At 41.9% G+C, this 26,559-nt stretch overlaps 1 protein-coding gene across 45 annotated transcripts in view; it reads left to right on the forward strand.

Annotated features, from left to right (window-relative positions):
• The window catches only part of KIF16B (kinesin family member 16B), a 276,843-nt gene that overhangs the window by 172,494 nt on the left and 77,790 nt on the right, over positions 1-26,559 (forward strand). For 11 of the 45 annotated variants that reach the window (XM_070589544.1, XM_070589547.1, XM_070589541.1 and 8 more), the window contains 6 exons: positions 5,065-5,118; positions 6,628-7,977; positions 11,707-11,859; positions 13,769-13,865; positions 14,580-14,630; positions 15,972-18,277. In XM_070589544.1, coding sequence (XP_070445645.1) covers positions 5,065-5,118; positions 6,628-7,977; positions 11,707-11,859; positions 13,769-13,865; positions 14,580-14,630; positions 15,972-18,074 — 3,808 coding nt within the window. In that variant the 3' untranslated portion in view covers positions 18,075-18,277. Of the gene's footprint in view, positions 1-4,684; positions 4,718-5,064; positions 5,119-6,627; positions 7,978-11,706; positions 11,860-13,768; positions 13,866-14,579; positions 14,631-15,971; positions 18,278-20,289; positions 20,726-26,559 lie in introns of those variants that run through there. The other 34 variants (XR_011531198.1, XM_070589557.1, XM_070589551.1 and 31 more) reach the window with 8 other exon arrangements.

A 26,559-nucleotide genomic window follows, 5' to 3' on the forward strand; every position in this document is an offset into this window, starting at 1 on the left:
GTTGGTGCTTCTGTAAACTGATGGTCTCTAAGCTTGGATGATGCCCAACCACCTCTTTTTGCTTGTTGTGTTTATCAGTTCTATTGACCATTGGCCTTTTCACCTATGACAAATAATCCCTATGTTCTTTATGCCTCTAACCCCACCACTCTTCCTCCTCACTCTCAGCAGAGAACCTTGCTTCTGATCTCACAGGGAATACAGAAGCCCAAGAGGACAACACCTCCAAATCCCATGTCTGCTTTGCATTCATCCTTCCCTCTTTCCTTCCTGTCCCAATGGCTGAACTGCCCTTTTGCCTCTCTCAGGGTAATTTCCCTACCTGTACTGTGGATCCTGTAGCATTAATAGGTAACATTTATTAACTGCTAAGTGCTCAGTGTGTACTCTTGTTCAATCCTCCTCCAATTAAGAACTAGGATTATTTAAAAAAAAATTTTTTTTTTGAGGAAGATTAGCTCTGAGCTAACATCTGCTGCCAATCCTCCTCTTTTTGCTGAAGAAGACTGGCCCTGAGCTAACATCTGTGCCCATCTTCCTCTACTTTATGTGTGGGAGGCTTGGCAGACTGGCTTGCCAAACGGTACCATGTCCACACCTGGGATCGGCACCAGCGAACCCCGGGCCTCCGAAGCGGAACATGCGAACTTAACCGCTGCACCACCGGGCCGACCCCAAGAACTAGGATTATTTTTGAGTCTAGTTTCAGATGAGCAAATTGAAGTTTCAAGAGGTTGAGAGATTGTCCCGTGGTCACATAGGAGCCCGAGTTTGATCTGGGTTAGACTAATTCCAGAGCCCTTACTCTTAGCTACTGTTCTATCCTTTAGTTTCATGCCAGCTCAGGCTTCTCTACCCATCAGATATTCCCAGCCTGTCTCCAATTTTTTCCACCCTCTCTCTTCTGGCTTGTTTATACCAGGATGTAAATATGCACCGTCTCTTCCAGGTATTAAAATGAACATCCATTCTCCTAAACCTACCACCTTCCCTTCATAACTGAAATCGCTGAGAAATTTTACCATATCTACATTCACAGTCTCCTCTTTCCTCCCATTCACTCCTCAACCCACTACGGTCTGGTCCCATCCCAACAAAGGTCACTCTGAGGTCACCAGTGCCTCCGTGTTGCTAAGTTCAATGAGTTCTCCTTGGGCCCTATCTTACTTGACATTCCTGAAAATTTCATACTACTGACCCCTTCTTCTTTCTTGAAACACCTTCTTCCCTGTGCTTTTGTGTGCCTACCCTTTTCTGATCTTCTCTCTGTGTCTTTAACTGCTCGTCCCTAGCTTCATTTGAGGGTACATCCTTCTGTGTCAGTCACTGCACTGTCTGTCATCTTCCAGCCTTTGTACTAAGCTCCCTTATCCTCATTCCACATATATGTCCTGGGTAGTCTTATCTACTCTTGTAGGTTTTAGTTCCTATCTAGATGCTGGTAAATCCCAAGTCTATATCTCCATCCTTGAGAAGGGTCTAAGTGCCAGATCTTTGTATGTATCACCATGCCTGCTAGACATCTCAGTTTGGATGGCCCTCTGGAATCATTAGATTTAACATGTGTAAAATTGAGCTTATGTTCTTGAAAGCAGGATAGAGAAAATATTAAATTGTGGGCTCTAGATTCACGATTGATTCTGCCATATACTAGTGATATGGTCCTTTCTCATGTGTAAACTGGGGATAATGAAGGCACCTACCACATAGGGCCATTGTGAGAGTTAATTGCAAAGTACTCAGAACCCCGTGAAGAGAAAGTCTTCAATGCATGTTAGCTTCAATGGATGTAACCGCTACCCTCGCCTTCACCACTGTGAGTATCAACACTAATACAGCTACCACTGCTACCTCTCCCCAACTGCCACCTGGCTCTTTCCCCGGGGCTCCTTATCTCAGTGGGTCATGACAACAAGAGGCAACACTGTAGCACCTAGTATGTGGAGGCGCTGTCCAAGTGTTTTGCGTGTATTGTCTCGTATGGTCCTGGCTACAACCTTTTGATGTAGGGCCTGTTATTTCTTTCAGTTTCCATGAAAATTAAGCATCCAGGGTTAATAACTCATACATGGTCTCACAACCACTAGGATATGTATTCAGACTTGTTGACCTCTTAGCTCAGCCTCTTGGCAATTAAGTTCTGCCTTCCTACCTCCTTTGAAATCTGACCAGAAACCTGAGGGTCATCTTTGATTCTTCCTTTCTCATCACAGCCCCCACCAAAATTCAACCAGTTACCAAGTTCTGTCAACTCAACCTTTTGAGTATCAGAGTTATCATCATTTCTTTATCCCAGTTATCTCAGGTCCTGCCTCCATCATCTCTTATTTACATGACTTCACTAGCTTCCTAATTTGTTTCTCGGCTTCCCATATTCCTCCCCTCCCATCTGTTCTCTACAGAAGACCAGTCAATGTGTTCTTCAACAACCCTTTTCCAAGACACTTTTCTGCTACTGTCTTTAGGATCAAGTTTAAAGTCCTTAATACTGCTTCTGAGGCACTTTGCTGCCTGGCTTTTGTTGTCCTGTTGAGCTTCATGTCTTGCCACTTCCCCCATAGAAAGCCAAGATCTGGTTTTATTGAGCTGCTCTGCAGTTTCTATGGCATGCATGAGAAAGAATGGCGCAGCTGGGATATAGGTTTCCTTGGGGAGCTTGCCTTGAGTCTAGGTACTACCAAATTCTGGGATCAGTACCCTGCTCTGTATGTGACAGCACTGTGTCCTTCCTGAGTCCTGTCTTCTGACACGCTGGGGTGTACTCCTTGTGTTCATTTGACTACCACTTACAGACTGGGAGCTCCATGGAGGCAGGGACTACATCTCCCTTACAGGCTGCTTTATCCCCTATTCCTAGCACAGTACCTGACACTGTGCTCAGTAAAAAAAAAAAAAAAACAGTAGGTGCTCAAAGTGACACATTAGAGATAAGATATTTAACTCACATTTTATGACCTCCTGAGACCACACAGCCTTAGCAACAGTTCTAGTGGTGGCTGCACAGATTTTAGTACCAAACTTGAATTCAGGTCCTCCCTCTGCTACTTACACACTCTAAGCCTCAGTTTCCTGTTCTAAAAATGGGACGACAAAAGTGTCAGCTTGCTAGAGCTGAGGAGAACAAAGTGAGGGTAGGGCATGCTCAGTGCCAAGCCCAGCGCCTGCACATTGTCAGCAGTCCTCAGGCGATCGGGTTTTTATTCAAACCCAGCTCTCCCAACTCTCAGAGTAGCATTTGATGTTGTCAGAGAAGTGTCTACTGATGGTCACATTGAGCTATTGTTCACAGGAAATAAAAATAGAGAATACACACAATACCATTGGGGAAATTCTCTGGGTTTGAAAGTATTGTATCCAGTGATGTGTTGGATTATGTAAATATCTCTGGAAAGACTGAACTGTACTGAAGTCTATAAATATCTACCAGGAAACATTCCCAAGGTTCTGTTTATTGTTATATAAATAAGAATGATTGTACATTAGCTTTGATGAAGCCCTGTACCTACTTAATATAATGACCTATGGGCTGAGCTCAGTAACTGGTACATACCTTTCATATATATCTGTGATTTATTTCTCGTGGATGGTGACGCTTATAATCTACAGATTATTTCCATTTACAGGAGGATGACTATGACTCTAAATGACAAGTTTCAATGAAAGATTTAATACTTTCATTGTATATCATGTAATTTGAGCATTGCTCATTAAATAAGTTATTAGAAGGTATTTTGGAAGCAGGCTCTTGTGGGTTCAAATCCTGGCTCCACCACATCTTACCATTGTGACTTTGGACAGGTTCTTTCTCATATCCGAACTTTGGGTTCCTTGTCTGTAAAATGGGCATACTATTTGCTATTTTAAGGATTTTGTGGGAAGACAAAGTGAGATACCATGTGTAAGTCACTCAGCACAGTGCTCAGTTCTGTTCACAAAAGCTCTCAGACATTTACTCTCAATATTAGCCCAGATTAAACTGGAAACAGAGCTATTTGAAAGATATGTGTCTCATTGTAAAAGTAACTATTGCCAGTCTGGGTTTGCACTTTATCCAAGGAAAACAATTTATGGTACATTTTTCCGTAGTTCAGCTTTTTAGCTGTATCTGTCATCTATCACAACAGGAAAATGTTTAAGTTTAAGAATTACAGTTCATGCTATTTAATAGAAATAGTTAAATCTTTCAATAATTAAATCTGGTATTTGAGAAAAAATCAACTTTGTGTTATCTATATTTTAGTGAGTTGTTTTAAATTTCCCAATGACCTAGCTCCCTTTGTTTTGCTACTTCTCTGGTAAATCTGTTCACGATCTATGCAGCCCCCATAACTCCTATGTCATATAGCTACTAATTACAGGAGGATCTTGATGAGCCTGTGTGCCGTATAACTATAAAGTAGTAAAAATATGACTTTGATTACTATTCGCAATTATTATTGGTACACAGTTATTATCAGTGCTGTAATTATTATGGGAAGTGTGCAGAACACAGAAGAGCTAACTCTTTGGAGGATTTTCTTCAAGAAATTATTGGGAAATATGACATTTATAAAAATACAGTACAATTTGTGCATGGCTGTTGGCTTTTATGTCACTTACTGCTTTTCTCCTGATGTTTCCCCCAGTTAATTCTTTTCTTAATTGATGTCTGTGCTCTTTCTCTCTCTCTCTACCTCCTTGGCAGTCTTTTCCCTATAAAAGGACCCATCTGTCTAAGGTAGTGATTCTCCATTTTTATATACTCATCAGTGACTAAGCTGCATGGAGTAGACATGCTTATCCTTTAGAAGTCTCCCTTAACACTGCTTTTGCAATATAGTCATATTTTGTTTGTTTTCCTTCAAGTAAAATATGCTCTTTTCAGTCTCAATTCAAGTACTCAAAATATATCTAATTTCTAATCGTAGTCATAGACCAAAGAATACATTTTAAACTTGTTAATTCATGGAAATTAAAAATAACGCTTGAACTGACTCTCTTTGTAAGATGTAGCTCTATATACAGAGAATAAGAGAGAGAGGGAACAACTCAGAATAGTGACTCATTTTCATTTGATTTTATTAGACTTGAATTTGAGAGGCAACAGCGTGAAGAACTTGAAAAATTAGAAAGTAAAAGGTAAGCCCCATGGGATATGAGTTTAACACTGCTGTAGAGTGTGGATTCTTGTGGTACTGTTCCAGACTGATTTCTTCTGTGTCTGTTCAGTACCTCCCTCTGGTTCTGTCTGTTGTTTACATGTCTAATGACTGTAAGTCATTTCTCGTTAGCTGGGTAGTTTTACTTCATGTTTGAATTTTTTTAATAGTTCATTTTCAAATACTTGTGAGAAAGGGGGAATAGAGTCTAGGCAACTTTAACACACCCATTAAATTTAATACACCAAATATATACTTGTTTAAATTTAACTCAAAAGTATATCTTTTCTTAATAACATCCCCTGTATTTTTAAAAAGCCTAAAGAATAACAATTTTCCTTCCTTATACCTCCCCCCTTTTAAACCTCTTTCCTTATGTTTGGACGTTTGTATTTCCCTTTCTGTAATTTGCCTGTTCATATTCTTTACTCACTATTCTTTTGGGAGATGTGTGTATGTGAGTGTCTCTGTGTCTGGTTGTTTAATTGATTTGAAAAGGTTTTTTTATGTGTTCTGAGTATAATTCGTTGTCTATTAAAACTGTATTTTCTTCTTGTTTTTTTCCTGTCCTATTTAACAAACCAAGAAGTGGATCAAGGATAGATATTAGAGTAGAAACTAAGGCCATAGAAAATCGACAAACTGGATGTTTATTTTCTGGAATCTGGAATTTAGATGTTACAGATGAATTAGTTTAGTTTCCAGCGTCATATAAGAGATCTTTGGTGGGCCAGGAGATGGAGGCCATGTACTGACTGATCCTCTTCCATTCCCTGTGTTCTTGCTTTGGGGGCCATTCCAAACCAGAAACATTGATTTAGCACCCAGTAAGGATCATTTGTTCTCCAAGAGAAAACGTGACATGTAACCCCTGGAATCATGCATTTAAGTATTCTAATGGAGACTCAAGTTATTTTCAATGTTATGCATTAATAAATGAGTATTTGGGGCCATTTGGTGATCACCATTTGTCCTAAACTAGTGATTAAATGCTAAGTAGCATGTAGTTATTTGAGCTGGAACAATGAATTGTCAATTATCTTGACTTTGATATTTGACCTCAATGAGTTGAGGACAACATAAGCATTTTTATTTAATGTCATCTTGTAACCGCACTTGTGTTGCGTTTTAGCCATTGGGCTGAGTAAGATTATTCACATTAAAATTTAAATTGGGCATGGTTCTTTCTCTTTGAGCTCAGGGGGCTTCTTAAATTATATCATGCATAACACATTATGCTTATAGACTCTACAAAGAAATGATATCAGAGGCTACTTTAGGAGATTAGGCAAATGATATGTTGGACAGTTACAGAGTGAAAAATTAAACAGCATGCTACTGGAAATGAAAAAGCAAGCAGCACTCCATCTGTTATTATTTTGGTGAAGGGTTTGGCTTTATGTTGTACATTCATTTTCAGAAGATTTCAGTTAGGGAAAAGTTAAAGCAACATTTGAACACAGTGATCAGTCAACATTTTGCATTTCAGGAAACTCATAGAAGAAATGGAGGAAAAGCAAAAATCAGATAAGGCGGAACTGGAGCGGATGCAGCAGGAGGTGGAGACGCAGCGCAGGGAGACGGAGATTGTCCAGCTGCAGATCCGCAAGCAGGAGGAGAGCCTGAAACGCCGCAGCGTCCACATCGAGAGCAAGCTGAAGGATCTGCTCGCCGAGAAGGAAAAGTTTGAAGAGGAGAGGCTGAGGGAGCAGCAGGAAATCGAGCTGCAGAAGAAGAAACAAGAAGAAGAGAGCTTTCTCCGTGTCAAAGAAGAACTCCAGCGGCTCCAGGAACTCAACCACAATGAGAAGGCCGAGAAGACTCAGATATTTCAAGAGCTGGACCAGCTCAAAAAGGAAAAAGATGAACAGTATGCCAAGTTTGAGTTGGAAAAAAAGAGGCTGGAGGAGCAAGAGAAGGAGCAGGTCATGCTCGTGGCCCATCTGGAGGAGCAGCTGCGAGAGAAGCAAGAGATGATCGGGCTCCTCCGGCGAGGGGAAGTGCAGCGGGTGGAGGAGGAGAAGAGAGCCCTGGAAGGCATCCGGGAGGCCCTTCTGCGGGTGAAGGAAGCACGGGCCGAAGGGGACGACGATGGCGAGGAGTTAGAAAGGGCTCAGCTGCATTTCTTAGAGTTCAAGAGCAGGCAGCTGGTCAAGCTAGCCAATTTGGAGAAGGACCTGGTTCAGCAGAAAGACCTCCTGGAAAAAGAAGTTGAAGAAGAGAAGGAAATCCTAGAACGTTTAAAATCTGAAAATGAAGAAGAATTTGGGTTATTGGAAAAAAATGATGATAGTGTCACCTTGGGGACTCAAAATTTAGAGAGAATAAAGCCAGCGGAGTACAGGCTGCAATATAAAGAACGCCAGCTCCAGTACCTCCTGCAGAATCGTTTGCCAACTCTGTTAGAAGAAAAGCAGAGAGCGTTTGAGATCCTTGACAGAGGCCCTCTCGGCTTAGACAACACTCTCTATCAAGTGGAAAAAGAGATGGAGGAAAAAGAGGAACAGCTTGCGCGGTACCAAGCCAATGCGAGCCAGCTGCAGAAGCTCCAAGCCACTTTTGAATTCACTGCCAACATCGCACGTCAGGAAGAAAAAGTGAGGAGGAAGGAGAAGGAGATTCTCGAGTCCCGGGAGAAGCAGCAGAGAGAGGCGCTGGAGCGCGCTGTGGCCAGGCTGGAGCGCAGGCACTCAGCCCTGCAGAGGCGCTCCACCCTGGGCGTGGAGATCGAAGAGCAGAGGCAGAAGCTGGCCACTCTGAACAGCAGCAGCAGCGAGCAGTCGGGGCTCCGGGCCAGCCTGGAAGCTGAGCAGGAAGCCCTGGAGAGGGACCAGGAGAGGTGAGGCGTGGGAAGGAAAAGTGCCCGATGAGTGTGCACTGTCTGCCCCTCAGAGTGTGTCTCCCACTGTGTTTTTAAAAAGTAATTCTTTTAACCTTTCTATTGTCTAATACACAGGCAGATGCTTATTTTACCAAACCTGAGAAAAGACCCCTAAACATTCTTTTCTTTCTGCTTATGATCTTTGTTTTAGAATCATTGGCCTAATGTTAAAAAAAGCACACACAAACAAAAACAAAGCCCTTGTCCATTACCCCACTGACCTATCGAATGTGTATGTTTTAATATTTGATAAATGTGAAAGCCTGAGAAAGCTTTGGCCTTGATTCCTTATAGATTCCCCCTCACTCTTCCTTTCCCCCGTTGCTCTCTCCCACCCTTTGTCTTTCCCTTCCCTTCCATTTCCTTTCTTCCCTCCCTCTTTCCCTTTCCCCCCCCCCTTGTTCTCTTTTCCCTTCTCTCCCTCCTTGCCTCCTTGTTTCCTTCTTTGCGTTCTTCTTCCTCCCTTTCTGCTTTCCCTCTCCTTCCTCGCCGCTGGCTTCACATCTTCTCCATGACTAGCGCGTGTTCCCCTGGAGCATCACCCGTGTGCACAGATCACAGAGTGTACCGACTTCCACACTGGTAGGGAAGGGAAGACCCATACTTCTCCCACCCTTGTGAGTCACAGTATTTGAGGGGAGGCCCTAGGATTCTGTGTTAAAGAATAAACCACCAAGCAGACAAAACTCTCCAGATGATTCTGAACAGAGTGGTACATTTGAGCAGATTTGGTGATGATTTGTGAATATTGTTTTTGGTGTTGTGAAAAATAAAACTAGGAACTAGTACTATTTTCATGGTAAAGAAAGAATCTTTATCTTCCTCCACCTATTCCCTGTCGCCATGCTTCCCACTTAGTAGGTCCTCAAAACAAAGAAGAACATGAATTTGAGAACACTATTTCTGGTAGCCCTGCAGACGTGATGCCAAGACTCCCAGAAAGGTTGATGGCTGCCTGGTGTGCAACCATCATCCAGTTTGGAGTCCTGCAAGGGGGCTTCGAACCCCAGCTTAGCCCCTTCCTGCCTCGCTGCCCTTGGGCAGGATCTTCACCTCTGGGCCGCAGTGTACTCACCTGCCAGGAAGGGGCGGGTGAGATCAGGTGTCTGTGCACTTCCTTAGCTCTGGATCCTTTGGTCAGTTGAGATCCTAACTGCAGCGCAGGTGGGAGGCCTGGAACACTGCGCCTCCCCAGCGTTCCTCTCCCCCATAGCACCTCTTGAGGGGCTGCAGCAGAAGCTCTGTCTCTAGGGGCCCAGTTTGACATTGGCAGTGGGCTGGGATCAATGCTGATGACAAGGCAAGACCTACTGTGAGGTGTGGCTGGAGCCTCTGTCCATCATCTTGCCTGAAAAGGTCAGGACAACCTTTCAAATGATCTGCTTATACTGTGGATTCTATTTACCATCACTCTGGTAATTCCCTCAGGCATAACAGCAACAAATAACAATAATGCTATTACTTCAGAGAAATAGGTCGGAGGTTTAAGAAAATGATCGCAGGTATGTTATGTAAATAAAATTGCTGGACAAAGCTCCAGCCCCAGGAAATTTAAAGTAGCAGAGGGCACGCTCTCAATTTGTATCCTGCAGTGTGCAGCAGGAGCTTTTAGCTTGATGTCGCTGGCTTTTGTCAACCGGCTTCAATCCCTGGGCATTTAGTATTAATACTCTATTATAGCAGATACAGTCCTGTGATTGCCACGGACGTGATTTCCCAGCATCAGCATTTCTCCAGAAGCCGCGCAGAGGCTTTTAACTTCATGTGTTTTGATGGAGTAGACTTTTCTGTGACCTAATTCAGGCCAACAAATTCTGAGCCCTTTGCTCTGACTGTGATGCTCCTGCAGCTTTCTGTGGGTGTTGGATTCATGTCTTATTATCCCTCTGGGTTCTCCTGCCTGACTTGACCACTTATGAAATTCTGCAGGTGTGAAATTTTAAAGGCATGTGGAACCAGACGGGACAATGGTGCACTGAGCTTGGCTTTCCCTGTGGGCTGGCTTTATGAACAAGATTTAATCCGTTTACTGGCTACTTTTCCACCCACTGGTCATGTGATCTCTGGAAACAAGTATCGGGCAGTTAGAAAGTGGCAGAGCTGCAACTCAAGTCTAAGTCTACGTCCCACTCAACTCTTTGTCCTGTTGTTTCCTGGCCACAGAGCTGCTGCCTAGCAGGGCCAGTCCTTCATGTGTGCTGCGACCCTGTCCTGGGATGCCCTGTTTGTCCTTTGCCACCCATATAAATCCTGCTCAACCTTCAGAGCCCCACTCAAATCCCTTGGCTCTGTGGAGTCTCCATTGCCTCAGCTCTGAAAGATGTCTTTGAACAGCTCCAGGAGACGTCATCTTAATTATAAACATTGGCAATTACCTACTTCCCTCTCATTTTCCTTCCCATCTCTGAGACTGTTTAATATTGTTCCATGGTTCTTTGCCCACCACATGGCCCCTGATATCACTCTTTTATGCTTATTCCCTCCTCCGTTGAAAATGCTATATGGTCTGCAAGTTGATGCTTAGTGAGTGCTTGCTAATCAGTAGGCAGAGGAAGGGCTGAGTTAAGCAGGGCATTGCCTTCTGTGGATGCCATGAGTGCTGAGCCCTGCGACCTCATAATCACATCTCGGAGAGATAAGAGCTTGGCTTTCATGTTTAGGATAGGGCAGTCAAGCCGCTGCTGATGACACCAGAGAGCTGGTAGTCATGGTGGTCAGCCTCTGAAGCTAGAATCTCTAATTTTTGGTGCTGAAGGAATTTGGAGAAACTAGTTGACTCTCTCATTTCATATATGAAGAAATTGAGACCCAGATTTCATTAACTTGCCCCAGTTCACACAGTGAGAGGGCTACAGCCCCTAGCTGAGTCTTGTGTTCCCTGGGCCAAATTGACTGGCAAACTTGTCCGTCTAGACTGATGACCTGGATTCAAGTGTGCCTGGGCCAGTGGGAGAATGGCCTTACACATAACCTGGTATTAGATGTATCATTTGTTATTAGAAATAAATGTTTGGTTCCACAATTTATGGTTTATTTTAATTTCTCAGGATACTTGGCCTGCTTTCCTAGGTCTCTCTCACCTGTTTCCCTTTTCCACACCATCTGCCTTAGCCAAAGTGGATTCCTGGTGTTCATGGCTTAGCCCCTTTGTTAATATTGCTTTCTGCACTGGAGAACCTTCTATCATCATCTCCAAATGTCCAAATTCCCACTGGCCTCTGAAGACTCAACTTAGAACTGCCTTGACCATGAAGGTACTCCTATATTAGTGATTTTAAAAACTCTCTAAAGCGTGGATCTCTTTTGTCAAACAGAAATATTTAGTGGGATCTCAATATATGATCAACAGCCAACTGTTTTGTTGAAGCAAAGGTAGGGGGCTCAGAAACCTGCGTATCTCCCTCTTGGATTGGCTTGGAGTACAGTAAGAATATCTTTGCCCTTGATGATAAAGCTCTCTCTGACTTTTGGATGCCTGCAGCACTTGTTCTGAACCCCTCTTGTGGCCCATTATCACGTTATACCTTGTCTTACAGGTATGTGGTACCTTTTCTACTAGAAGGTAAAGATCTTTGCACAAAGAGTTTTTGTCTGGATCCCCCAGGGTTTCCAGAACAATGTCCCACCCAATGATGATGCTCAGGAAATACTGTTAGTGAATGAATTCATGTAACTCCATCTCTATAGGTTAGAACATGAAATCCAGCAATTGAAGCAGAAGATCTGTGAGTTCGATGGTGTTCAAAAAGGGCATTCTGAGACCTTGGAGGAGAAAGCTGCTTCTTCCCGCTTGCCATCCAGTGCTGAAAAATCTCACCTGGTCCCTCTGATGGACGCCAGGTAATGGACATTAAACTAAAGTCATTGCTCCATTTCTGATGTTATTTAATGACTCACTGTACTTCATGTTGGCCAGTTTGCATCTGGAAGGATCTGTCAAAGGCAACAAGTAGTACGTGTCCCTGAAATGTGCTTTGATTTCATCAGCAGCTGCCTGGCCCATGGTGGGGTAAAGTATCATTTGAAGGGCACCAAAAACCTGAGACCTGGCCAGCCAAATACAGGAATGTTAGTGCAAGTAGTTTGTGCCAGAAGGTAGAATTAAAAGGTCCAGGGAAACCAGCTTATCCAGAAGGGAGTGATGCAAGGCCGGGTTGAGAGGAATAAAGAAGTAGAGTTCATTGAATCAAGAGGAAGGTCTTGTGCTGACACTTAATTTGTTAAAGTCATTGATTACATGTAGATGAATTCTGTTACGAAAATTGTACCAGTACATTCAGAGTGATCATGAATAGCAGAAATATATATCTGATGTTACTATAGGAAAATGATTCTCAACTTGGGTGGTGTTGTGAATTGCCCTGTGGCTTAGAGCTCTCAGATAAGTCGATTAATCATCCTTTACCTATAAGAAAATTAATTGTTTTCCTCAACTCTATCTATGTCATGGGGACATTTCAAATTTGACAGTCCTAAGCCCTGGGTATAAGGAGATACATATTTGGATGTCAAAATGTACTTGGAATAGCGTGAGCCTCTGTAGCTCTTTAAATCTAGGTCTGCATCTTCTGTGGGCCTAGTTTAAGATTTAAGTAAAGGTCCAGGGAGGTAATTCATTTGTAAGTGGCCTTGGCTCAGGTTCAGTTGCACATGATTTTATTTTTAATAGTGAAAGATAAATACTGTATTTTATTACCCTAATTCCATTCTTCTGGGCTGTTTTACCTAAAGTATTAATTTCTTTACCTAGCATTTCAGAAAATCATTTAGCTGTGGTCAGTAGTACAGAAATGTTTATAGGCTTATACATGTACTTAGAAAGATGAAACTAGATTTTCTTTTAGTGTGCTAAGATGTAAACATGCTAAACCATTCATTTTAACTGATCAATCTAATCAGTGTCTGTAGAACTGGGGGAGGGAGAGCCTAGAACTGAGTAAGACTTCTATTTGGGCAGTTTGAGCCACTAGAAAGATTTTAGATAGAACTAAAATTCTCTAGTCTCCCTGTTTCCTTTGGGTGGATGGTTATGTTTCATACAATTTCACCTATGTTGTATGGGGTACCAGATATTCAGTTGACACCTACTTGAAAAGTCAGCTGTTTCTGGCTTCTGCTGTCTTAGCCCTGTGCCAGGCATTTTGGAAGGTAGAGACCTTTAAAATGTGGTGTGTCCTGGCCAGGTGCGGGTAAGCTAGCTGGAGAGAGAAGAGAGAGCAGGAACAATGCAAGACATAGTTCCATCAGAATATTGTAGATTCGTAGAGAGTGTGTCCACTTTTTCTTTTTGTTTTCTTTTAATCCTCTTAAATGACTTTGTGATTGAGAAATAACTATCTCCATTTCTGTGTGAGGAAACCGAGACTCAGAGAGGAAGTGTTGGGTCTCAAAGTCCAAGACCTATGCTGTGAGGCTGTGGAGCTGTCTGAAACCCGTGCATGAGGTTCTCCCCTACCCGCAGCAGGGCCTCCGCCAAGGACATCCAGGAGAGAGGTGGACGGAATCACTTAATCTCCCTTCAGTTCCCAGGATGCTGTTATTCATCCAGTTCTCTCTCATTTGGGGAAAACACAGATGGTGAACACGTGGCATTAGATTTCTTAGAAAGCAGAAAAATGTTTAAGGTCCCGAATTATTGTTTGGCGTTTAGAATGAGGAAGTTCCCTGTTATGGAGGGCATAGTGAGAAAGGATCTCAGATGCCCTGACTGGTTAGAAGGGTTCAGAGACCCTGTCTCCATTGTTTCCAGGATCAATGCTTACATTGAAGAAGAAGTCCAAAGACGTCTTCAGGATTTGCATCATGTGATTGGCAGTGACAGCAATACCTCTGCAGATCTGATGAAGGTGAGTGAAGGGCTGAGTGAATACAGTCATTCATTTTTAATATGACCTTTCAGTAAGTTATTGGTGGTGGTGGTGGGGTCTTTTATTACTGTTTCTCAGTGAGAAAATTAAGATATGATATGTTCTAGAAAGATTAAATGTTGCTTGAGTGGAGCTTAACAGTTTATAAAGAGTGCCAATTCAAGAGTAACTTTACTTTAAAACTTTGTAATTTTGGGGGAAATTCTTGAGTGAATATAAAGTCTTCTAAAATGCTTTATTTCTTTGATTTGTAAAACTTCTGCATGTAATGTTTTTCTTTTCTCTCAAAAAATACAGCTAATTTCCTTAAGTATTTAATTTGCTTAATAAATTATCCCAAGTAGAAATATTGTTTAGCCTTTTAGAAGATACATATTTGTGACAAGTTGATTTTTATCAAAATAATGACATTTCATTTCTACCTGAAAATTAAGAAGTATCCTAAGGGAATCTTACTTTTAATATTCTTAGAATTTTAAGATTAGAAATAAATGGTTCCGTTCTCTTACAGGCAGATGGATTGATAGTCATGTTTACCTTGGGCATGTAAATTCTATAGAATGGTTGTCATTGTTGAATGACAAGTATGTTTCCTTAGAATTTTGTTCCCATAAATATTTCTAATCAAATCAGTTTTCCCCCTCTATGAACATGCTGTAATTTAATAGAGAGGGCTTTTTCTTTTCTTTTCAGGATAATGAGAAACTTCACAATGGCACCATTCAACGTAAGCTAAAATATGAGGTAGGTAATGATTTTTCAGATTGATAGGGTCGCCTTAAATTATAGCATGCTCTTGTGATTAAATTTTCTTAATGTTTAGTTGCATAATTAGAATTTTGAAGTCCCAGTGAGATTAATGGCTAATAGGGAAGGCAAGCTATTATATGGACTTAAAATTAAACGGAATCCTGCAGGTTGAAAATGGCTTTGACTTTATTTGAATGGCATGTGGCTGTGGTGGAGGCTCTTTGCCCAGTTTTTCATTGTAACAGTATCCTTTCCCTTGGTCTGCATTTAAAAGGCAGAGTTATATAATCAGAATCAGATCTGGGGTTTGGAAATGAGACTGAATACTTCTTGATGATTTAAAAACCCTGCTCACTTTGTAGACTGTGAGTTGGCCGTAGTATAAAGGAAATACTCTTGGTTGATTAGCTAATTTCTCCAGTGGATTGTCAAACCAAGGTTTATTCAAACATATGATTTGTAAGGTTTCACTTGTATTTTCCTCCACTGAGGGACTTGTCTTTCCCATGCATTCCTAAATTAAAAAACAAAAAGACAAAACTACTAGGTGGTGGAAATCTAACCGATGGTGTCCATACATTACTGAGCAGAGAGCCAGACGTGTAGGAGTGTGTGTTCCACAGTGGGCTAACTGACTTTGGCCATCGCCGTGCCTTCAGTTCCAGTCCGTCAGTAATGACATTATCTTCCTCTGGACATCCAGCTCCTTAGCAGATAACTTCGTGAAGGGCAGGACACTGCCTTCCATTGCTTTGTGTCCACAGTGCCTGGCCTGCAGCAGGCACGCAGTAAGCCTTTCATGGTGCTGGTTTGTAGATACAGTAATGGCAATCTGACCAGGACAGATAAAATTAAAGATTCGCATGAAATGAACCAAGAGGCGAGAGAAACGTGACGGTTGGAATACTCGTCAATTTCTTTTGGCCTTGCCATCTGATTTTCATGAAGTGTGCCCTGATTACTTTTACTTTTTGGATATATGGTCATGGACTTATTTTCACAACTAAATTTGACCTTTTGAAAATTGCATCAAAGGTCTTAGGATTTATTTTAGAGTAAATGAAATCTTAGACCAAGAAATGGATACTGTGGATACAACGCGTTTCTATCAAAATACTCGGCAATTTATAAGACATGGAAATTGATGTTCTGCGTGTGAATCAGATCATCTGTTCTTAAATCATGTATCAATCAGTACAAGTGGCTTAGGCTTTTGCTTTACCCTCTGAATTAATCCACACAATGAACCAATGACTGCAAGAATCTTCACGTGCGAAAGAATCGCAAAAGGTGCTACCCCATCCCCATTTCAACTGTTTTTGACATCTTGAACAGAAAAGGTATCTTGCCCTGCTGCCGCCCAGAGATGGTACTGACACTTCCAGCAGAGAGGAGAGGAGTAAGGTGGATCAGAACAACCACCAGAGTCATCCAAGGACACAGAGCATCTCAGGCGTGACAACTCCCTCCTCAGCATCACAAGAGAGAACCCACCAGCAAAGGGATCAGCCTTCAATACACGAGATGCTGCAGAACAGTGATTGTCCTGAGCACATGGGCGGTTTTCAAGTAAAACATTTCAGTCTACCTAAAATTTCTTTTATTAACGAAAGCAACACCAGCGATGCTGAACATTTGCAGGGTAAGTCAGAAAACTTCGGTGAGTCGATGACTCATAAAGATGAACACAGCTTGGGAATCGAGTCCAGCTGGACTTGGCTGCAACATACGTCCCAGGAAGTGTCTATAAATAGTGGAAGCAAGCAGACCAGGCAAAGCAAGTTACTGTGCGTTGTTCTTTCTGAAAGTGTTTCTAGCAAGGAGAGCGTTTCCGACAGTGTTCCTCAGAGCGCACCAGCCTCAAAGTATTGTAAGGTGCAGCAAACTGAGAATGAGTTAGCTGCTGAAACCGTTACTTCTCCAGAGTTGCTGACTGATACCAAGACAGAAAGAAACAGTGGATTGGGATATTTTTACCACAAGTTCTCAGACCTTTATAAAGATACCAGCAGTCACCTGCTACAGGCTGGCACAAGGGTGATCAGCCAAGCCAGGCATGTGGGGAGCCTGTGTGACCCCAGTGGGCTCACCTCCCACATGACAATGTTCATCAGAAGAATGCCAATTCTGAAACACTTACCCCTGGATGTGCCCTTGAAGTCATACACGGTGTCATTAGAATCTCATTCTTTTCCCCAGAAAGCTCAGGTTGGCAGCAGTGACAGCAAAGAGGCCAGGGCCATTAGGCCAGCAGAGAGCCTCGTGCCATACAGAGCACCGGGCCCTCCTGCTGCCCCCTCAGCCACAGAGTTCCCAGGGTCCTCGCCCTGCTCAGTTTTCCGCCTGGAATATGCAGATACTAGAGGGAGCCCTGCATTCAAGCAGACGCTTGTGCAGTTCCCAGACGACATGCTGGAACTCCAAGAGGGCCCTGTAAAAGACCTTCTTGAGCACGTGGCTTGTTCTCCACCAGAACTTCTGGGTGACATGAATGAAGTCAGAGGCATTTACTGGCTTGCTGTTGCGAACTGCGCAGAGCCGGACCCCCAGCCGGCGTGTCTGCTCCTGCTTCCTTCAACTTTATGTGCTTTGGTTCTGTCAGATGACGGTCCAGGCTCTCTGGGCGTTTTTCACGCTCTCCCTCTCTCTGGACTACAGGAGATACAAATCGGCTTTGGTGGACAGAGCATTCGATTCCTGGGCTCTGCAGAGAGTCTCCTGCTCACTGTATTTAGTTACAACAAAAACCTCTGTCAGCAGATATGCCGTGACCTCCTGTGTGTGCTGATGCCCACATCTGAGGCTGTTGCCTACACTAAGCATCCTTTGCTCCAGGAAGATCTGGTCCAGCTTTCTCTTGATTGGAAAGCTGAAATCCCTGATTTAGTTTTGGCAAACGGAGTCCGGTTGTCATCCAAATTCAAGAATACCTTGGTTGACATGATTTACTTTCTTCATGGGAACATGCAAGTCAACATCCCCTCTCTGGCAGAAGTTCAGTTATTGCTCTACACGACGGTCAGAGTCGAGGGCGACTCCGGCCAAGACTGCTGCCAGTCACTAGTCCTTCTGAACACCCACATTGCACTTGTGAGGGAAGATCGAGTGTTTCATCCTCACACTCGGTCTCTAAGCAGACCTCCTCCACGCGCACAGTTTGACGTGATCAAATGCCGTGCTTTAAGCGAATTCAGGTGCGTTGTTGTTCCAGAGAAAACATTATCAGCAGTTGAACTTGTCTTTTTACAAAAACCTGAACTTCCACCAGAGTCAAGAAACGGTCCATGTGAGCACTCTGAAGAAGCCCAGAATGACCAGTTGGTCCCCTGCCCGTTGTGTCTCCAGGGCAGTCAGAATGTGGCCCCCGAGGTCTGGAAACTGACCCTCAACTCTCAGGATGAGGCTCTGTGGCTGATCTCACATTTGACAAGGCTCTAGGGAGGTGGCCTGCAGAAATACTCTGCCTGTTTTTTGAGATCTTTAATAATATGAACATGATGAAAGCAGTCAAGGACTATGAATAGTTCAGTGTAGCTAATTGATCTGAAACTGGAAAAATGCAGACCTCTAAAATTGAAAATGTAAATATTTTAAGTCTCTAAAATAAAAAAAAAATAGCTGAAAGCAGAACAATGATAAAACGTCTTTATCACCTTCTTGATTCATTTTCTTGAAACTCAGCCTTGTGAATTTGGGCCCGCCTCATTATTTGTGAGATGATTAAAGCATTTCTGATTTTGTTTCTCGTCACGTCCACTTATAGCACGGTGGCTTGGAATCTGTGTGTGCCTGCTGGATTCTGGCTAATTTGTGCTGCCTGAAAAGGTGTCCGATCTGGCAGTGACCTTCATTGACATCCTCCGTTTTAGCCATGATTAGGACAGCTCTGTAGCAGAGCACATTAGTGATGCATCAGGCTTCCCAGAAGGACCCAGGGATTTGAAATGCCCTCCTCTCACTGTAATGCCTGCAATGGAGACAGCCCTGGGTGCCCTGCGGTATCTTCTTCCTTAGTTAATTGCCTTTTCCTTCTTCCTTTCAGACTTCGTGACTATTCCTTTCCAACCTAGGTGATTTCAGCTCCTTACTTGGTTTATTTTTGACTACCCTTCCCGCTATTCCACATGCTCTTTCTTTCTCTGAGTTCTTGTATTTCTATCCTAGAAAGGCTCTTCATCCCCAAGTCTGACTTTTTCTAGCGCCCTCTTTATGCTGTCTGATCCAATATAGGGTCACCGCAGAAGGCATTCAGCACTTTTCCCTGGCTGCCCTCCCTCTTGCCTCTCACTTAACCTATCACTCGTAACTTCTGACCGAAGTGTTTTGCTGGCCTCCCGTCTGAGATGAGCTCATGCCCATCATCCTCACAGAGGTCTTCTGTCTTCACAAAGTGCCATCTAGTAGTCACGTACCCTCTTCCTCTCTGCTCTTCCGAATCTCTCTCCTCTGACTGACCCTTTCCTTTGTATTCACCTCTGTTCCGCATTCCTGTAAGGAATCAGATTACACATTTTATGTTTTTATTTCATCTGACCCTGAGTTGCTCTGCCCGTGTTCTCCTGTCTCCCAGCTATGTGTGTTCTGCTGAATCCCGAAGTCTCAGAAGGGAGGAATCATAGGATTTTATTGCTCCGTCCATTCTCCTTCCTCTCCCGCCAGGATCATGCTTGGCCCTCGGTAGCTTGCAGCTGAGTGAGTCAGTAATTCTGTTAAACCATTGATTTTAGCCCTGGCACGAAGGGGTCATTTTCTATTCTGGTCACATCTTTGAATAACGTGCAAAATAATGTTGTAGCCCCCTCTTCCTTTCTGTTCCTAATCTGCGATAGAGACAGCGTCACAGCTTAACCCACGTAGCAGCGTTCCGTCTCCCTTTGGCCAGGAAGTGCGGATCTTCCCTCCTTTCCCCATCAGATCTAATAACAAGCTACTGAACTTGTTCCACATTTTCGTCATTAATTTTCCTCGACCCAGGTTCTGGAGAGGTGAGCGGGAAAGGCAGGAAACTGGATAATGCATTAGGACCCACAAACTGGTGGCCATGGCCTTATTTGCAGTGGCTAAGTGGCTGCTTTTTGTCTTTTTGAGGCAATAGGATTCAAATGTTTTGGGTGGAGTCTGTTTCTGTAACTTCCACAACACCCCACTATCACACACTTACTTGGTCACACAGACACATGTACACACCCTATTGCCTTCTGTGTGAAGGCTTTTGAATCTGTGACGAGGACATCATTAAAATTAGTTAGCTTGTCACATTCTTAGCTGGTAGATCTCCTACCATGGGAAAAATTTCTAAAATCATGATAGTCTTCTAATGTCTTACTGATAATATTTCTCCTAATTTATTTTCATATTTTTTCACTTTTTCAGCTAATATACTTTGCATTACCTTTTTTTAATTGTCCTAATGAGTATTTTTTCATATATCCTTGATAAGAAGAACAGATTTAATGATCATGAAGAGCAGAGGGAGTAGAATGTAAGATGCCAAAAGAGGGATGCTATGGCCAAAAGGAAACAATACATAAGTAGTATAAAATTTTTAACTAAGAGTGGTATATATATTTAACAGACAGACTTGCTTATCCTCACAAGTAAAAAAGCATAATTCTACTATGATATAAATTTTGGTCTTCGATATTGTTTACAGATGGAGCATGCAGCAAACATAAGTATTGCATAAAAATTGTGTTATTCATTATGACTTCTTCAGTCTGCTTTATGATCCAAGTGGATGACAATGAGGATTACGTTCAGATCTCACCACATAGGAGAAGCAGCCTCCAGCAGTTCAGATTTGACATGTCACTTCTCTCACCTAAGCGTACTTCTTACCTTGAGATCAACTGTGGTCTGATGTGAGACTTTGATTTACTATCCATGAAGTACATATTGAGGTTGTCATAATGCCTGCAGAAGCCAGTAGAGTAGTGTTTGTGCCATGATCCACTGTGACTTCAACCCCAGAGGCCTCCGCCTGGCTCCGCTGGCTCATTTGTCGGGGGTTCTGAGGCCAGGACTCTACTGTAGTGGAGCAGGCGTGAGAGTCTCAGCGTGCAGCCCAATGCCCCATCTTCTCCATTGTGGTAAGTTCCTGCATCCGAAAAAAATTAGGCTCATACATGCTTTGTTATGTGGCATTTTGCATTGTTGTGATATAAGCATAAACATTTACATTGTGGGACTTGTTAATGCATTCTAGACAATACCTCTTTGAGTACTTTTGAAAAAGTGATTTCATCTGAATTTGATTAAAATCCATTTTACTCACAGCTGCGTGTTTTGCAGACTTGTGGTTGGCAGGGTGAATTTACTTAGTCTTTGTTGAAAAACATTTCAAAACAGTTTGTCTCCCCGTTCTCATTTCTTCAAAAAATATATGTGCATTCTTTGGAGAGAATGCTTATGCCTTCCAGCAAAAGTAATTACAGTAATTTTACTTACATTCTTTTTCCTAGGTGAGTTAAAGTTTTAAATAAGTAGATTAGAGCACTTTTATTAATGCTTCTTCAATGGTCAAGCAGTCTTACTGGATAGACCAGTTTCTAGTGAGCTCATTTTGTTAATTTAGTTACACAGCCCCCAGTAGGCATCTTAGACAATTTTGCTTCATTCCTTAAAGTGTCTTTGTGGTGGATTTTATATTAGTCGGCTATTGCCAAATATCCAACAACCTCGAAAATTTCAGTGGCATGTGAAAAAGAAAAAGCTTTTATTTCTCACAGATGCTTTATAAGTAAATTGAGGTGGCTGTGCTGTAGGCTACAGGTCATCTGCAACTCACTAGGGTTGGTCTGCACCACGTATCTCATTTTGGGGTCTATGCCGAAGGAGCAGTGGCCATGATGATGATGACAGAAGCACAAAAGGGCAGCCATGCTTTGTGTCTGCTAACATCCCATTGGCTAACTCAAGTCACATGTCCAAGTCTAAAGTCAAGGGACAAGGAAGTACACTCCATCTACCAAGAAGCCATGGCAAGACTGTGAATATCTACTCCTCCTCTTCCTTCTCGTCCTCCTACTACAGGGGAGAGAAGAACTGAGATCAATAATTCAATCTACTGTGGATGCATTCTGTCAGGGTTTCCAGGGTTCTATTGAAGATAAAATTTGGATAAAACTTGTAAGACTTCTCCCTAATGGAAGTGTTCAGGTACTGGGAAGAACGTATATCATAGGACCTTTAAAATTACTAGTTCAACTTGATTTCCAATTCAGTCTTTGCTTGACACCTCTATGGATGGGCTGATCACTGTCTACTTCTGAAACAGTTGATTTGTTGGGAACTGCTCTCATTGTTAGACCCTTCTTCCGATCACCTTCCTTGTTGTGATCTCCATCTGCAGAATCTGTCCATCCATGGCACACCCCTGTAGCAGAGCAGAACAAATCTGTTCCACAATTTCTATTATATCACAGGCCTTCGAAGAAGACAGTTATCTCTCTCACCTTCTCTGATTTTTCTTCTTTACCTCTAACACCCTTCACTCCCTCTGCTGTTTCTTACACAACACAATTTCAAACTACTACCATCTGGTCTCTTGTTAAGGATGCACCCTTGTAATTTTTTAAAGCCTCCTTTATAAGGAATAGAACTGAATAATCCAGTCAGTGAGAAGGAAAGAGATTCTATTATAAATTACTCATTCTGCCTTTTTAAAAAATATCTAGTCAAAATCTTTAGTTGTTGAAGTCACGGTGGATTGCAGTGCTAACAATCCCAACCACCCTGTATGCTGTGGTCTACAATGGACAGAGTTCTTTCCCATGTATTGTTCCTTTTGAGTCCCACAGTGATCCTCCTGGGATGGAGGAATTGTTGTCATTTATCTCTATTTCATATTTGGGAATTTAACTCAGAAAGGATCACTTGATTCAGAATTAGAGCTCAAACTCAGACTTTCTTCCTCTAGAACGTATATTCTTTCCACAAAGCCAAAGTCACCTGTTAGTCATGGTTATTCTTGACATTGTCTGAGTACATTTTTAGTTTTTTCTTTTTCATAGAAATGAATATTTGGAAAAATTAAGTTGATTCTTCTCTGACTTGTAAGTTTTTTCTTGGAATTTATCAACATTAAAGATTATTTTTCTGAGTTATTTTGGGTCTTTTTTTCAAGAATTGCCTTACAAATTTCTTTGCAATTCCATTGTTTTCTTGTATGGACCTATCTCTCTCCTTTGCTTTCTGCATGTTTAGCTCCTATAGAAGAAAAGCCTGGATATAATCATAGCTTAAATATGGTACAGATAACCTTGTATGCTCAGTGTTGCTCCTTTAGTTGGAAGGTTAAACAATGTGCTGTACAGAAACCTGATAAAGAGAATTCCTCTCCCCACATCAGTTTCTCATGGACCTTAGAATTCAGCACAATTTGCATTAAACTTAGGGCTAAGCAAAAAGCAGTGAGTGAATATGTGTGGTACTTTTCATGGTTAATCAAAGACATTGTAGAACTGGAAGGAAAAACACATGATTGTCCCTCCTTGGGGTCCTAAACTGTCTGTAGTCATGTTGAGAATGAGAACCATGTTCTCAGTCAGTCATGCTAGACCTGTTAGTCTTTTTGTAAATTACCCATTTAATGATGAGTTATCCAGCGACAATGACCATTAAAGAAACTAGTCTTTTATGATCTAGAGAAAGATGGTGACATTTTTAATAGTTTCAAGTTGAAACATTCATCAGATATCCAGTATTTTGAAACCTTGAAACAAAGTTGATCATCTCAGATCTATGTGGATGAAATAATCTATTCCAGTAAGAATCATGGATTGGAAATGTTCACTAAACCTGTTGGGTTTGCCCAAAGGCCCCTAAACTCAGGATATTCCACAAGCGTTTATGTCCAACACAGTTTGTCATTTTCTGGGTAATTTATCCCCAATGACATATGTCAAAATTAAAGAAATACTTCTTTATGTGAAAACCCTTATCTCTGATGTGTGTATTCTAAACTCACTTTAAGATGAGATAAGGTTAGTGTTGTTTCTTCAAGTCAGGCTGCTGTTAAGTCTTGACCTTGGCAGGGATAGTCAGGGTGTACCTGTAGCATGTACACAGGGTGTCCCTGTGGCCACAGGTCTTAGTAAAATCCAATTCAATTGTATGTACTAAGTCTTTAAAGATAGTATAGTATTAGTGCAAAGTTCCTTCAAGGATGAATATAAACATATTTTGGCTCTTTACCATATTCATAATTTGCGCCTGCTCATACAAGTTCCCTCTATTCCCTGTTTCTTATAACATGGCTCATATTTGAGAATGTAATAGCTTCTTCCCGTCTCTGCCCCAGACCCCTGCTTTAAAACTGCTGGGTCATACATAGGAGGAGCTTGATATATAAAATTTCTAATTAAAACTGTCACCATGGTATGTGTGGTTGAAAAAAGGAGGCATTAGAAATATATGCTCCTGTAGAAACAGAGGAAGGAGCAGAATTTTTTTTTAATCTGATAAAAACTCAGTTTTGCCTGAACTTGGGAAGCAAAGCTTGGATATTTGCCTCTAGGAGATCAGCCGACAGTCCTTAGTTCTGACCTTGTCATGGTTAAAGCATATACTGAATTCAACCATCTGGTACGTAATTAGAGTGTTTAGGGGGAAATGCTGATGACTCCCTGTAGAATTGGTCCATTCCCTGCCCTCTGCAGTTCCAGCAGTGGTCCAAGTGGATGTTAATGCCACTTCCTATTAATTTCCTTAATTTGCCCTTTTTGAAGGAGACAGCTTGAGGATGAAGAGAAGATTCTAATCTGAATAATCAGAATGTGGCCTGTGTTCTGCCTGCTTCTTTTGGCTGAGGGCTCAACTATAGTGTTTCCGCAACAATGGAAAAATAGTGTATTTGTTGACACAGGACGTTATTTCATTAAAGCTATCAGAAAAATATTTCTTTGTTATTTTAAAAGACGATATTTCTTATCTATAGAAATGTAATCCAAGTTACTAATTATGTTCTTTTCCTTGCCCTTTTATTTCTAAATAACTATTCCACAGTGCGTTTACAATTCCTTGAAATGTCCTACGTGTTTATCCATGCCAGATCTGCTCTGCTGGGAGACGTGCTTCTGAACATACAGCCTTCCTTGTTGTTTTGCCTCCTTCTGCAACGTGTCCCTAACTTCCTCTTCTAAGATTCTTCTTTGAAACATGTAGAAAAACTGACTGATTCCAAAATAAATAATTCCGTAGAAATTTAAAAGCTTCCATAAATAATGAGATATAGCACAGATCTACTTGTCTAGCATAAAACTCAAGATATTCAAAATGTAGCTTCTTCCAAATAAAAAATAACTTTAGGAGACATTTATGTTAGTTTTCCTTCCTGCCCAATGTAAACATGGTTTAGGAGAATGTCAGGAACCTTCGTGCTGTATGCTGAGAATTCTACGTTTCTCAAGTTGCCTTCAAGAACTAATTCCTAGCAATTACATTGCAGCAATGATTTGAGGGAAACATACTTTTTTTGATTTTTCTATCTACTTATACTTTTGTCAAATGCCTTCAGATCCCTGGCTTATTTTTCAGTTATTTATTTCTGCCATTGTTTATTCCTCTACACTCATTAATATTGAGTTACTATGAAATAAATGTGATTGAAGTAAACTGTGGCCACGGATGATAGCAGGGCACTCTGACAACATTTCTAGTCCCCAAGATGCAAAATAGTGAAGAGGAATATCCTTCTCAGGGAGGACTCAGTGACCCTTCCCTCTCCGATCCTGACTGGGGCAGTGCTCTTGCATCCCAGCTGGAACTATTTCTTGAGGTGCAGGTGCGGGTGTGTAAGGGGCTGTCCTAGATGTAGGTGAGCCACATAAATATTATCAGATCCAGTTCCTCCCAGATAACTGGTCCCTACTTAATTCATATACTCAGTTAAGTTATTGAAGGCAGGGATTTTTTGGGCAAGATTTATGAGCCTGAGCTGAGCTTCAGGCAAGTTTCCTGGGGTTTTTTGTTTTGTTTTTTTTTTTGAAGAAGATGATTAGCCCTGAGTTAACATCCGCTGCCAATCCTCCTCTTTTTGCTGAGGAAGCTTGGCCCTGAGCTCACATCTGTGCCCATCTTCCTCTGCTTTACATGTGGGACTCCTACCACAGCATGGCTTGATGAGCTGTGCGTAGATCCACGCACGGTCTCCGAACCAGCAAACCCTGGGCCACTGAAGTGGAGCTCATGAACTTAACCACTACACCACTGGGCCAGCCCCTGAAGCAACTTTCTTTTCATTAGCAATTGATTTCACAATTATATGTTCTTGGAAATAGAGAATTTTCCAGTTTTAAAATAACTATGTAGTTACCACACCCTCCGTTACCTTCTTATCCCACTTTAAAAGTTGACTTATAAAAAACTAAAGTTAAGGTAGCATTTGCTAACTTTGGAATATAATCCATCTAGAATGGAAAAACCAAATCTTTGTTCCAAACTTAATGCAATTGAAAAAAATTAAAGGCCTTAGAAATTATGTATACTTTGTAAACGGTACTTTGTATTCCCAGGAACTGGCACTGTGCATGCCATATGGTTGGTACTCAATAAAAGATACCAAAGTTTGATTGTGTACAGGGGTGCCTGTAAGAAAAGCCATTTAGAAGTTAAGATTAAGTCTCCATTGCTTAGTTAACAATATACCTGGGTAGTTTTGACTGCAGTTATTCCTCAGTAAAATTCACAACATTTAGAGAGCAATGTCCCTATTCATAGTTTTTCTCAGTTGGTGCCTGCATCACAACTTTCTAATCCTGCTGTAATTATCAGTTTACTTGTCAGAGTCTACCTCCAACCAGAAATCCCACGGAGCAGGACACTGCCTTGTTCACACTTGGGTTTCTGCCATATAGATGGGATTTGGTAAATATCGTGTTCATTTCCAGAGGACCACACTGAGGTGCAGAGAAGGTGGGTGACT

This window comes from Equus przewalskii, chromosome 21, assembly GCF_037783145.1.
Source record: "Equus przewalskii isolate Varuska chromosome 21, EquPr2, whole genome shotgun sequence".
NCBI lineage: Eukaryota > Metazoa > Chordata > Mammalia > Perissodactyla > Equidae > Equus > Equus przewalskii.